Source organism: Cyprinodon variegatus, unplaced genomic scaffold, assembly GCF_000732505.1.
Source record: "Cyprinodon variegatus isolate N-32 unplaced genomic scaffold, C_variegatus-1.0 Scaffold954, whole genome shotgun sequence".
Taxonomy (NCBI): Eukaryota; Metazoa; Chordata; class Actinopteri; order Cyprinodontiformes; family Cyprinodontidae; genus Cyprinodon; species Cyprinodon variegatus.
The window spans coordinates 87,560-102,371 of NW_015151407.1; the positions used below are offsets into that span (position 1 = coordinate 87,560).

Sequence of the window (14,812 nt, forward strand, 5' to 3'; positions counted from 1 at the left end):
TGTTAGATCACTGTAAAGCAGATTTTTACTGCTCATCCAAAACCCTGCTGATCCAAAACCAGGGATAACAGGCAGTAAGTCCTTACAACATAAAATATGTTGAAAAAATGTCTCTTAAAATCTATCAAATGTTAGAGCTCACACACGTAATATATATCATATTATGAGCCATGATGTTCAAAAGCTTGGGCCATCAATAAAGGGGCAAATTAAATTTATACATTTGCCCTCTGTGACAGCTTTCACTGGCAGCCATGCATCACATTTACAATCCACCAACTCAAGGCTGCATGTCCCATAAAATCAATCCTGCCTTCTGCTAAGCCCTGAACTCAGAGGATCTGATTGAAATCCCCAAATATATTAGCTTAGTTAATTTTGTACAACTGCAAGAAACTGTAAGTCCACTTTAGGTATATTTCATGCACATAAATACAGTTGTATTAAATAAAATGTCAGCTGTGTTGTACATAATCTCTTGGATGATTTAAACTCTGCCATTTACTAGTCAAAATGCTTAAAATCTATGGCCATTTGATTCTCAGTCCCATCCCCTTGCTTTGATTGACATGACCACTAATCTGCGCCTCATGCTGAGAAACTCTGTGGCTCGCCTCTGCTCCACCAGCCACTGAGATGTCATTCCAGTTTAATTGAGACTGTCACTCTCAGAATCCTGAGACTGGAAATTAATAGAAGTCGTCCAGCTTATCCCATTTTTAACTCAAAGATGTAGTTGCTATGAAAGTTGGCCGAATCATTATTGTTGTCAATAAACATCAAATAAGGGGGAGTTTGTCTTATTTCTGGAAGTTTTATGCCCATTTCATGCATAGTCCCAAATATTACTGACTGAATAAGATGCACCTAATCTAGCTCCATCACGCAGTATAACATGTCAGCAAGACTTTCTGAAACCCCTCCACCATGTTATGGTGGTGCTTTTGAAATCAGTCCAAAACTAAAACTGTGTAAATAGTTTCTGTGAAAAAGGTGGCAGAATACTATTTGTAAAGCAACATGAAAATGAAAATCACAAGGATTATATGCGGGATGCTTTGGCTGAAAGAGTGAAGTGATTTGACTCTTAAGTGTTTTTTTTTAATGACAATTAGAATGATATACCCACTTTTGAGGGTTTTCTGATGCTGTCTGTAATATAGCGTATCTCTGGTTTGAGTCAGATTACTTTAGTATAAGAAGTAGTTCATAGGCAACTCCTATTCCTGCATAATAAGCTTAAACCATGACACCTCCGCTACCATGCCAAACAGATAGCAATAGAGTTATACCCATCCTGAACTAGGAAGCTTTCAAAAGTACATTTTCAAAGTTAAGGGCGGATATTTTTCCTCCTCCATAAAACTTCCAAAACTTCTACTTGTATTTAGATGGTCAATCAATTGTTGCATTTGTTTTAATTTACTTTGATGCTTGATCAATGTTAGATTATATAAAAGCACTTAGTCTTTCTCACAATCTTCTTGCTGGTCTTAAAAACCCTTTTTTCTTGCTATGACTGTTAGTCTACATTTAATGTCTGCAAATGCTGCAAATGGTAAAGATCAAATTAAAATCCCTATTTTATTCGGAAAGTTTGAAAGTGATTCCAACTTAAGGCCATTACAACCAAAGCACTTATAGGATTCCGGTTCCATCGCATTAGAATAATGACGTTTACATAATGACACATGTCTAAACATGCTACTCAAGACAGTATAGATTTTCTTTTGCATCTTAGTGCATTTGTTTTGATCCCCTTATTGATCGACTAGATGTAGATATTTTAGGAACATGTAAGTCTATAAAAGGAGTGGTCTATAAGACTGGAAGGCCAAAACAGGGGAAAAGTGATTAAAGCTTTACGTTGAATAACAACAGAAAAGTTTCCTTTTCATCTTCACAATGTTAAAGAATTACATGGGAAGAGAAGCTCACCCTGCATTAAAATACAATCAAGGATGCCTTTCTGTCTTCGGTCTATCAGGGATATTATTATTTAAACCACAGGTTTATGTCTGCCATCTAACAGTGTGTATATAGGTAGTTTTCTAGAAGATAGGAATAATTTCTATGTGCATGTCATTGTCTGTTGCATTTAAGGAAAGATGACCTCAACACCTGCCACACATACCCATACAAACATGACTCCCTGCCCTACTCACACAGTTGGCTCCTTAGTTTGTAGTTTTACTATCCATGTTGGACAGAGACGGTTCTTATGCTCCTTTTTTTTTATCTAAAGGATTTCTCTTGTTAATGAGATATTTTGGAGAAATTGAGCGTCTGACATCACTTCACACACAAGACACACACTTTCAGAGAGATGTAGACGTACCACTTAAAACAACCCAGACATCAGGGTAATATAGATCTGCACTTCAAGCAGCTTTATTCTTGTTTGCTAAAGTTATTTCAGAGAATAGCCTCCCCAATTATCATAAACTGTAGATTTTCTGTAAATAAGAATAAGAATGAGAATGTAAATATCGACATTTGTGTGCTGCATCTCTCTGAATCTTCTTGTGCTGGTATAAGTCTTATACAGTATAGAAAGAGCATACTGTTTCAGCTCTACTAGTTTCAGCTGCTCCTGCTGTGAATCATTCAGGCATTTTCTATGCACACACTTTTTTGTGTGTGTTTACCACAATTATACATGTTTTCTTGAGTTTACTGGAAAGAGAAAAAACAGAGGGAAAATGCATGCTCCTGCTGCAAAGCACATCCAAGCACTGTTTGGATGGAGGGAACAAGCAGTAATGGGGCAATTCATTCACCAAATGACACTAAGCAATTTCACATGATGTGGGAGGCTACAAACTGGATTAAGCAGCTGTAATTTCCAGAAACTATTCAGGCGTGAAATGTGATATGGTCAGTTAAGAGAGCTGGGTGTACTGGTAGTGTTTGACGCTGATAAAAGTAAATGTGGGCAATATGTGATTGGTCAGGTTTAATTTGACCCTCCATTGGGATTCGCTCACTGGAAGTCCCATGAGCCAGACTGTTTTCTGTTATTCATTTTAAGCATCAATGCTTTGCAAAAGTAATTATAGACTTTGATTTTTCACTCATTTAAAAAAAAAATTAAATTACCGGTATTTATATTTTACTCTATAATCATGGAGCATAATCACTCTTTTTTTCCTTGTTTTAATTGACACTGTTTTTAGTTCTGGCAAATTTAGTGTTGATAATGTGGGTCTGCACCAAACACCAAATGAAGAGCTTTATTTTCCAAAGGAAGAAAATTGACACTGCTAATGGTTTATTAGCTCATTTCTATCTAATTTTAAGAAAACTATGTTATTTTGATGTAATCAAAAAAAAAAAAGAAAAAATAATCCAAAGGATGACGCCTATGTCACAAAACCAAGATAAGGGATTAGGTCAAGATTCTTGTGAAATCCTGACATAAAAAATCTGTTTCACATAAACAGGAACATATACTGTAAGTAGCCATTGTATTTTTTTCTTTGCTATCCTGCCCCCATCAGACTAAAAGCCAGGCTTACCTAAACCTGGCACGGTGTCTGCTCAGTCAGTTTCACACCAATCAGAAACCAATGAGTTTTGACCGACACTCATATATACTGTCATAAAGTCAAGTACTTCAATCATTTCAATCTCCGTTTCTTTCTGTATCTCTTCTTCTGTCTCCTTGAACCCCAGTCGGCCTCAGCAGATGGCTGCTCACACTGAGCCTGGTTCTGCTGGAGGTTTCTTCCTGTTAAAGGGGAGTTTTTCCTCTCCACTGTCGCTACATGTATGTTTGGTGTGAGGGATTGCCTTCGAGTCAATGAGTTGAAGTCAACTGGTTTTCCTTAGATAGAAAACGTTGAATCAGATTAACTATATTATCTGGTTGAATTGTCTCTGTCATGAGCCTTGAGATGACATATGTTGTGAATTGGTGCTATATAAATAAACTGAATTGAAATTGAAGGGATTAGAGAAAATGCCGTATCTGAATTGCTCCCAGCAATTACCTGCATGAGCATTAACACCTTTCTGGAGATGACATCCACTATCTGTGTAGACTTCTTGTTCCCAAAATTCAGCACAGCACAGATCACTGATTTTCTGCTAGTGGTACGTTCCTGCTTGCCGAAGGAAATACTGAAAATCTTAGCAAAGCCACTATTTGCCGCAATGATGTGTATTTGGTATTAAAAGGATATACGCACATCTTCATCTCCTACCCAGGATGTAGAAGAATGATGTAAATTATGGAGGGATTCTACAACATTGTACCTAACATGAATTATGCTACACATTACAAACAAAGCTTTAGAAGAAATGGACTACTTGCTCATTTTTTTTAAACACAGGATTCCATAATATTATCTGTGTCCTGGACCGCACACAGATCAAGATACAACACCTTTTCAAGCACATGAAGGGGATTTTGCTAACAGCAAATCCAAACAGGTTATAGGTGGGTAATGATTAGGCCTGTCAAATACAAAAATGTATTACATGCATTAAATCATCCAAAACATCTTATTGTTTCCAAACATGTGTGGAAACAATAAGAATAAGAATTCATACCAGATTTTCAGCTGTTATGATAACAGAATGTTGTAACCATAAAAAAAAAAGGTTAAATCATGTACACATTTCTTTATAAAGGTCTTAATGCTAGATGACTTTCATGAAGTTCTAAGGGTAAAGTGTCCTGCACACAAGGACAAAATAGTTTTATATATATCTATAAACCTCAAAATCTGCACGTTACCATAATGGCTTCATCCGATCATTTCTCCCCCCCGGTTAATAAGTGTTTATTTGAGAAAAATAACAAGTAACTCCCTAAATTATAACATTTTCAGTTTAGAGAATGGTTTAGTGGATATTTTAGGCTATTTAGTAATTTAGTTGATCTGCTATTGTTTGCTTGTTATCAACCTCGGTCTTGAAGAAAACTGCAGACCTATGAATACCTTAATTACTTACACCTGGCTAGTCGTAGCCGCACCTGGGGAGCCTTGCTTGGCGTTTGAGGAGGGGGTGAAGTCGGGATGCTTTCCTTTACGCTAGGTTAAGCTTGACTTTCTATCTTATCCTGGAATATCTGAATTCTGTTTTTTTGGAAATTGGCCTCAGATGAGTTTGGTCCTCCAGTGTTTTCAAAACAGGCTGCATGACCGGAAATTGTGGATGTGAGGAGATGATGATGTAAAGGCTAAACAGCCAATCAGCTAAACCAGTGACAGGCAAATTAGAAGAAAAAAAAATCAACTAACGAAACCGAAATTAAATGATCTTTGTTGAACTTAAACACTTGCCTTAAAATTATAGATATTATTGATAGTAATCTTATTGCTTGTACCATTATTGATTTTTTTTTACTGTTGGTATTTACTTCTTACACCCCAATCCATACTTTCATTATCTTTATTAATGAGTTCAAGTTTTGTTATTATATTCTGTAGATCAGGTATTACCTCTAAAAACCTAAGGTCTGTGCTATTTAAAACAATAAGTACTTTCATTCTTCTAAAAGTTAAAATAAGTGTACCTCTCTTTACTCATAAGGCAAAATCCTCAGATAAATCTGTCAAACTATGGTTTCTCTAAGTCCTGTCTGTATTGATCCAACCATCTGCTTTCTGTCTTTCCAACCTCTCCCGACTCTCATCGCCCTCTAGTACAAGCAAGTGGAGCAGTACATGTCATTCCACAAACTGCCGGCTGACTTCCGACAGAAAATCCATGACTATTATGAGCACAGATACCAAGGCAAGATGTTTGATGAGGAGAGCATCCTGGAGGAGCTTAATGAGCCACTGAGAGAGGTATGAAAACACTCCGATCGTCCATGACTACAACTGTTACACACATTTCTGATTACTGGAGGACACTGGAATTCTCTTATCTGCAACTCTTTAGCATATGTTATATAAGTTATCACATTAAGGGTTGTGTAAGCAATTTTCTGAATCAAACATGCACATAAAAAATAATAAAATTGTCTTTCAGCACACTACATACTAGATATAAAATAAGAGAATGAATATTCATGAATATTCAGTTGAGTTACATAATGTACTGAAATTTTGGTTCTTATGCAGTGTTTATACAGGGCTTTTTAACTAAAATGAATTTACCTTTTGTCAACCAGGAATAACTTGCTTAATTTGATTAAAACTGGCACACAGTTAAATATGTAGTGTTTGCATTAGGAGTTTATCATAGCAGTCCCACATTGTTTAAATGTTTCCCTGTTTCAATAAATCTGATTTGAATTAATTGTCAATTATCTGGCTATAAGTGATCTTAGAGAGAGGCTGGTGAGGTGGGATATTTTAATAATCTCAGTCAATCAGGTCAATTAAAAAATGACCCCTCATCAGCCATAGAAAACTGGGAACTGCTAATTTCTGTGTCTAGTTTAAATTAAACGTTAAAGTCTAAACCTAACTTGAATTAATCTGAACATAAAACACAGACTGGCAAGTGGCAGTGTTGGGCATGTCACTTAAAATGTTTTTTATTGTTAATTCTTCCTTAAAGCCACTGATGTAGCAGCTCAGTAACTTTACAATCAGAGTAACAACGTAGCTATACCGTTAATATTTATAATCCAACATATCAGTTACTTTGTAGGACTTTTCTGTCATATTAACTTTAAATACAACCAGGAGTTAAATTATCTAATATAAAATGTTTAATATTAATTAATAAATGAAAAGGATTGAATATCTAAAAAAAAAATTGGTGTACTCTCTACTTACAGCAGCCAATTAACAAATGCCTCTATTTCTTCACTCCTGTTCCATCTCTGCACTAAAAACAGAAAGCATTCCTCTGCTGCAGCAAAGAGTTTGCTTATTAAGTTATTGTAACCCACCAAGTAATGTACCCTGTTAGATTGCAGGTTTTAAATATCTATAATATAATACAAATGTCGTTACTATGTAATTGACTCTAAGCCGGTCTTTCCTTTTTGTACCTATTAGATGAGGTGGAGCAAAAAAAGATGCAAAACTACGTTACTCCATGTATTGACAAAAGAGAAAACAGTCCACTTCTGCACATTCTCTACCTCTTAATGGAAGGGCTATAAATCTCTAAAATAGTATAATGAAAATCTAAAATAGTTGGAAACAGGGGATTTTTCTGTGTTTGTTTTCATATGTAGCCATTTTTCTTCTTACTGAGTTGAAGGCATGCAGCAATTTGTTTGACTCAGTTTCCATCAAAACAGTATTTTTTTCTGTTTAGTTGAAATGAAAGTCGAAATTCTAATTAAGAATAATAGTACTGTGTATATATTTGAAGGGCAAAGGTCTTTCAAAAAAATGCAAAGTTTAGTTTTATTGACTGGTTGTGTTTTAAAAGAATTAACATGCATGCATGTTGGTATTTCAGTTTCTCTTCTACAGTGTCTGTTCTCACCATTTAGGAAATTGTTAACTTCAATTGCCGTAAACTGGTGGCGTCAATGCCGCTGTTCGCCAACGCCGATCCAAACTTTGTGACAGCCATGTTGACCAAACTGAGATTTGAAGTCTTCCAACCTGGAGACTACATCATCAGAGAAGGCACCATTGGCAAGAAGATGTACTTCATTCAGCACGGTGTGGTGAGCGTTCTGACTAAAGGAAGCATCGGCATGAAGCTGATGGACGGCTCCTACTTTGGTGGTACGTCACTTTCTCACATTTCTATTTCAGTCGTGCTTTTTCTTAACTGTGTCCTTAAAAGGATTTTTTTCCATACTGTGTTAGCAAACATAACAACAACCTGTAAATTGAAAATGCAGTTTTAGAAATCGGGACCTTAGGGGCTGATATCTGGCCACTTAAAGATATATCTTTGGTCCAACACAGCTGAATTACTTCCCCAGCATGCAGTCCAGTTCTCCACAGTCCTTTGAATGACTAAATATTTGATTCATGTGTGTGAAAATAGAGATGTCTACTTCATTTTTCTTCTGCTGATGTTCACCAATTACTGTTTAGTGCTAAATCCAGCTTTGTTAAACTGGAAAAAATTGAAATCTAGATAAGTAATTTTTCTTGAAATAAGTGCTTTTGTTCTTGGATTGAGGAGGCAAAAGAGACATTTTGCCAATGGAACAAGAAAACTTCCACTTAAAATGAGAAAACACAATTGTATTGTCTTATTTCAAGTGCATATTATCTAATAATCTTACTTTAAGAGTAAAAATAATCATTATGTTGGCAAACTATCTGAGTTGCCTACTCAAATTAAGGATAAATACACTTAATTTAGGACATTTTAACTTATTTCTAGATTGTTTTTCCAGTTTACCGTTAAAACCACAGAAGTAACACAAGGTCACATATGTATGAGCTGAATGGTTGCCATTGGTTCCCTGTTCACTATTGTGAAAGTTGCCCCGAGCACTATTACATTAAGTCAAGTGCACAGCATGTTCTTAGGGATGCAGAGACAATGAATAATGGCTGTTTAAGCTTAGAGAGACAGTGTCTATGAATCAACATTTAATGTCTGATGAATGGTGTGTAAGGCTGTGACCGTCAACAAAGAAGCTAATCTCCCCTTGAATTTGAGGGACAACCTGATCTGGTAACGATGTTCTAAGTGCTGTAAAATCATTGAATCTGAGTGAAGCAGCGAGTACAGGGATAATTTAATGTGCTAACACATTCTCTGTGAAGCAGAAGCCACGGTTTATAGTTTTACTGGAAGATTATAGAACCTAAGAATAAATGTTTTGTTTTATTCCAAAATCATTTTAACCGTTGTCAAATTTTGGTTTAAACTAGTGGTGGAGAGCAAGATATCTTTATGCATTACAGGTGATATGACTGTTAAACATTTCTAATATTTCATTGTACATTTCAGTCTCTGATTCTAGTATTTTTCACTGATTTTATGTAGTTTTGTGGGGGGTTTTTTGTGAAGCAAATAATTCTAAAATGTTACATTAGAAGAGTTTTATAAACCTGGTAAAATCCAGAGATAGCCATTCAAAATTTCACCACTTTCCTTGATGGGCCTTTGGCTGCTCCTTGGCTGGTTCCCTACAATTCCTTTTTAACATCAATCTTTGTACTAAAATATTCTTTCTGTCATAATTTGTGGACATTAAGAATTAAACAGTTGCCTAATCTCCTGGTCAGACCCTGTAATTCAGCAAAAGGGTTGAGTCAGGGTAAAAATATATGCACTCCCAGGAGAATGAATGAGCCACTCCAGTGGCTGGAAGTTGGAGGGGATTTTGCTGGGAGTTGCACGGAAGTGGGCGGCCATTCGGCTGGCGTTTGACTAGGAAGGGCCATTTTGAATGGCTCCTACTGTAAATGTCATACAGTAGATTTCGACAGAATTTTGTTGTGGCTTTCTTGGCCTATTTTCCAGTTATAGTTTAAAATAATCTCTGAAGTTTACAAGGATGAATAATAGTGATTTGGCTCAAAAGGAGTCCAGACTTAAATCCAAAAGAGAATCTATGGAGGGAGCTAAAGTTTGGGGAAATGGCAGGGTGGCCTTCCAACTTTTAAACAAAGTGCTCATTGCTAAAAATAAATGGGGAAAAATACACGTGGGGACATGAAAAAATCCAGGAATTACAAGAAGGATTTAATTGATGTCATAAAATTAACAATAATTCAATTAAGAAGTGTATAATTAAGTTTGACTCTCTTTCCTTTTCTTAGCATCCAGTATATTAGTTACTCATTTTGTCTTTTAAGATCACCTAAAGATAATAAATTATTTAGGCTAAATTGCATTTACTGTAAGATTTTTAATGACAGCTATTATTACTGCTGAGTGCTCTCCATAGTGGCAAAGCCCCTGCTAAAAAGAACAATAGGTGTTTATGTATCCTAATAAGATGAGAAGCTTCATCCAGTGACGGTGCAACTTTCTGCCAACTTTTGGCCCTGTAATGAAAAATAGGAAAGCATGGACCCTATGGAAAATAAATGAATGTAAAGTGTGGAAGACATTCTAATGAATATGCATGTCTCTGCTAGAATATACTTTGAAGTCCCAGCATTTCTAAGTAGTCATTGTCATCTATAAGGATGGCACCGCAACTCACCAACCTGTTGTATGAGCAATTTATTCAGCCCTAGTGGTTTCATTAGTGCTATTATCCTTTCACTGCACTACCCACTGGCTGCTAATGATGCTGGCGGTATGCAAATCCATGCTTTATGTGAAACTACAAAAATCCCAGGTGAGTGTTTATGAAGTGATACCTCAGCCAGTTTGTGAACAGTAACTCTCACCAAACGTGGAGCACAGAGACATGTAAACCATATCGCTGAAATATTTTAAGATAACCTAGAGTATGACAAAACTTTTCAATCTATTACTGAAAACGTACTGATGGGGTTTATAGAAAAGCCATTGCTGTTCTGCAGCTACTGTTTCCTTTTTGTGTTGATAGAAACATAGTAGTACCTCTAAAATTATTGTGCCTAAATAAACCAAATAACATACAGTGTTCTGTCAGCATTGTAATCCCTAGATAAAGGCTTCCCAAACTTTTCAACTTCTGACCCACAAAATGTTCTCATCATAGACATAGTGTATTAATTTTTTTACAAAATCAATTAACCATTGATATAGAACTTATTCAATGATCATAAGTAAGTTATACTTTATATATATTTTTAACTCATTTGCAAGTTGCATGTTTAGCACTAAACATAAATCATAATACTACAAACAGGATCAATAACCAATGAATTATTTTGGTAAATTTTCCAGAGATGTTTTTTATATCTTTAGACATTATGATAAAAATGTTATATATTTTATTGTATTGTTTATTTTCTGCAAAATGTTCAATGAGCTATATCAGGGGTTTTCTAAGTACTTGCTACTGGGGCGGCGCAGAATATTAGGGGATAGAGGATTAAAAAAAATATGGAAATAAAAAACATAACCTAATAATTTTTAACTATTATAATATAATACAATGTGATAATCTTTGAAGAATATAACTTTTACTAATATATTCTACCGAGAACACAAACTCAGTGAATTTAAAACTGAACTTTAAGGCTCTTCCCCTAATGATGTAATGAATGGTTTCCCAGTGGCTGATAGGGCACTGATATGCAGCCTGCTTGGCTGGGTTTGACCTTTCAACTTTAAATTTACTCAAAAGAAAATATAGAGCACGCATAATGTTTGACAGTGATGTGCATACGGTACTAGCAGACATAAAGCCCAGCCCTCCACTACACACATTTTTGAGAAAGACACATTATCAAATGAATGTTTTTCTGAGCAGGTTTGGGTTGGAAACTTTTTACAAATTTAAATTTATTATTAATCCTTTACTCGAATAAGGTAAGCTGGTATTTCTATAATTTAATTAGAAGTGCTTACATTTTGCTTGGCATACCTAGACTGTATGTGTAAATTCTCAAAAATAGACTGCCATAAAGAGAAGGATTTAATGTTTAAAAGGTTTTAAATCTTAATTGAAAAAAATTTATTTCACAATAAACCAGCCAAATATTTGACATAGCTTTATGCATCTGGATGCTTTTAAACAAACAGCTTTGCTTGCTTTAAAGAAATGTATCACCCTGGGTGCTACAATCTGCAAAGCTTGGTCAGCCTAGTTGGGCAGCAGCAAATTGATTTGATTTATTCTGCAATAAGTGAATCTAAAATGTAGCTCTCACTGCTGAAGATAGAGGAGCTACATTAAAGCAAAGAAAATTAAATTACTGCTTAGCGGCTTGAGAAAAAAATAGCCATATTTTACTATAGGTGTGTATTTTACTTTCTTAGACAAACAAAAAAGTTTAAAAAATCTAAACGTTTCTATCTTGATGTTTCACAAATCATCAACTTTCATTTAAGATTTTAATGATATTTAAAAAAAAGTTTTATTAGACCTCTTTTTTGATTTGTTAATCCACATTTATTCTCTTTTGCCGATTTTAATGACAAAGTAACTGAATTGATGCAGCTCCTTCTTTACTGTCAGATAAATTTGAAGAAATGTACTTTATTCCAGATTTAAAATAACATTATTTTATTATGAAGCCCCGACAATCATTACTATCCTTTAAACTAGTGAGCATATTTGCTATGTTACAACTCAAAAACAACATTACCATAACATGAATATTAAAATAAATATTCTGTGATGACAAATGTTTGATGATTTTTCTTTTGAATAATTTTGAATAATTTTTTCAATCCATTTTTTATCATTTAACATAATATATCCTGTCAATATTTATTCATACTTTATTGTAGATGGAAAAGCCTTAATTTCCATTATGCAATAAAACTTACCAAGGATAGTAATTCTTTAAACTATGTTAAGTCAGATGCAACTCCAACAGAACTTGAAATGAAAGAAGAAAAAAAATTGGAAAAGATTAAGAGTTCAGCTAATTCTTGCCAAAAGAGATACAGATTATTAGGCAGGGAAGGCAGAGAGCCCAGCAATGAGCAGGATGGACAGGTCACCAGAGCGCAGTGCCAAGGCCAAAACAAGCGCTCATAGGTAGATTCTTTGGTTAAAATTATAAAGGTTTATATCTCAAAAACAGAAGCATCACAAATGACAGTTTGTATGAATCTCCACTAATGACCCACTAAAAAAGTCGACCGCTTTGGTTTAATTTGAAGCTTAATAGGGAGATGGATGACCTGCTGAGTTTTTTCTCATGGATGGGGTGTTAGCTTCACACTTCTGAAATGGACTACTTCTGTTGTCTACTTTAACTAAGGTAACTAATGAAAACATACAATAGGGCCTAGTTGCTTTTATTCCCAACATTAAATCATTGATTGTTTCTCCATATAAACAATCTGAAGTGTTGTTGTAAATGTTTTTGCATGTTATAAATAAACCATTCATTCATTATTTTAAAATAAATAAAATAAACACCCGCTGGCCTGAGCAGATATGGTCTGAGATATCATTCCATTTTTGTCATTTCAATCCTTTTATTCTATAACAAGCTGTTATTTCCTGGTTAATCAGTCAATAAATGAACCATCTAGTCAACCTGTAGTCAAATGTCTTAAAGACAAACGTCTCATAGATTTCTGCTGAAGTTAGAGCATCAGCTTTATACGATGTATAGATGACACTGCTTTAGTTTCAAATGTTTTTTTTTTCATATCAGCTAAAGAAAAGTGTTTTTTTTTTTTTTTTTTTATTGGGGGGACTGGCACTCAATGGGAAGAAGTGTCTCCTGAATGTTGTGGGTTTGTTACCAGGTTCTTCCAACATGTCAATGTGCCCCTGGGCAAGGCACTTTATCACGAGTTACCTAAAAATCTGTTTATCGTAACACAGATTCAATCCAGTTACAATTAATCCATCTATTTGAGCCAGCTTGCAGATAGTTCACAACAACAGATGGGACCAGATGAGATTTCTATCAATCTATGCCCCATACAGCTGCAGAAATTAGCCTCTCACTGAAACAGGTCTGTGTGATTTTAATGGCTGTTTTTCTGTCACCTAGTCATTGCCATCATCTTATTATTCATATATGTTTTTCTAAAATAATTTTATTTCTTAAAACTTTCTCAGACCTCTTATTTTAAGAAAACAAGGATGATGCACATTAAATTAATCTGTTATTTCCTTACAGACAGCCTGTTTAAATGCTCATATGGTTTTTAATAGTTAACAATCCTTTGTTTACAAATTGATGCCAAAATGCTTCATGCAGTCACAGTTTATTCCATTGCGGAACCCTTACATAATTTCTTTACGGAGTATTCTTCTGATGTTACTCTCTTTGTTTTCCACTGAGAGTTTGAGGAGGTCGACCTTTAAAGGCAAGAGAAAAGGAGGGCATGTGGTTGTCAAGACAACAGTCAGCCCCAGCCCTTAAAAAAAGTGAAGCTATGCATTAAAAAAAAAGAAATACTAAAAGAAAGGAAGATGAACAAGTCAAGTAATAAAGTTTAGCTACATATTCTTAAATATAGTGGGTGCCTATTTCTCACACAGCTGTCAGTGCTGCACAAATGTCCATGTTTTTTTAGTTGGTCAAACTTAACTAAGCATAACTCGTTTGCAGAGTCTCTTGCAGAAATAACTGTCATTTTCACATATTTGCTTTCAATTTCCTTTAAAGTGAAGAAGGAAATTAAGGTTGAATTGCAGTGGTTTAATTTTGGAGCCCTTCTCACATCCTTGTCCTAAAATCTGTCAGTTTGCCACTTTCTGGTTTCTAGTCACGCTTCTGGGTTCCTTCTTTTTCCCCTCCAGAGATCTGCCTGCTGACCCGAGGCAGAAGGACAGCCAGTGTGCGAGCAGACACCTACTGCCGCCTGTACTCTCTCTCGGTGGATAACTTCAATGAAGTGCTAGAAGAGTATCCCATGATGAGAAGGGCCTTTGAGACGGTTGCAATTGACAGACTGGACAGGATAGGTAAGGCCATCATTTTGTTCAGTGAACAGAAAGACTGGAAGACTTCACTATTCTTTTTTTCTTATATAACTTAAAGAAGAAAAAAATAATTTGTGTAGAAATGTTTTCAAGGCTACTCCAGAGCTATTTCTTAAACGTAAGTATCTTTCACGTCCTGTCGTCCATGTGGATTTTTTTCCCTAAACTGTATTATAATCGCATCAATAATACATACAAACATTGTTTTCTTAAGTCAACTTATTATAAGCCTTATTTTTAATCTTAAAAACTCACATGAAGAGAAAAGACAATTCGGAGAAATGTTTTGATACAAATACTTTGTCTTTGGCGCTCAGCGTTTAATTTTGATGGATATGCATGAAAAGCAGCAAGGAATAGGGCTGTTTCCCCCCAGGCCTCAAACTGGTGGTGGAGTGGAGATAGATGAAGTTGATC

The 14,812-nt window shown here is 35.2% G+C and overlaps 1 protein-coding gene across 1 annotated transcript in view; it reads left to right on the top strand.

The window, feature by feature from the left end:
* Positions 1-14,812, top strand: part of hcn2 (hyperpolarization activated cyclic nucleotide gated potassium channel 2) — a 55,515-nt gene that overhangs the window by 26,913 nt on the left and 13,790 nt on the right. The window contains exons 5-7 of the mRNA XM_015398703.1: positions 5,655-5,801; positions 7,412-7,652; positions 14,213-14,377. Coding sequence (XP_015254189.1) covers positions 5,655-5,801; positions 7,412-7,652; positions 14,213-14,377 — 553 coding nt within the window. The remainder of the gene's footprint in view (positions 1-5,654; positions 5,802-7,411; positions 7,653-14,212; positions 14,378-14,812) is intronic.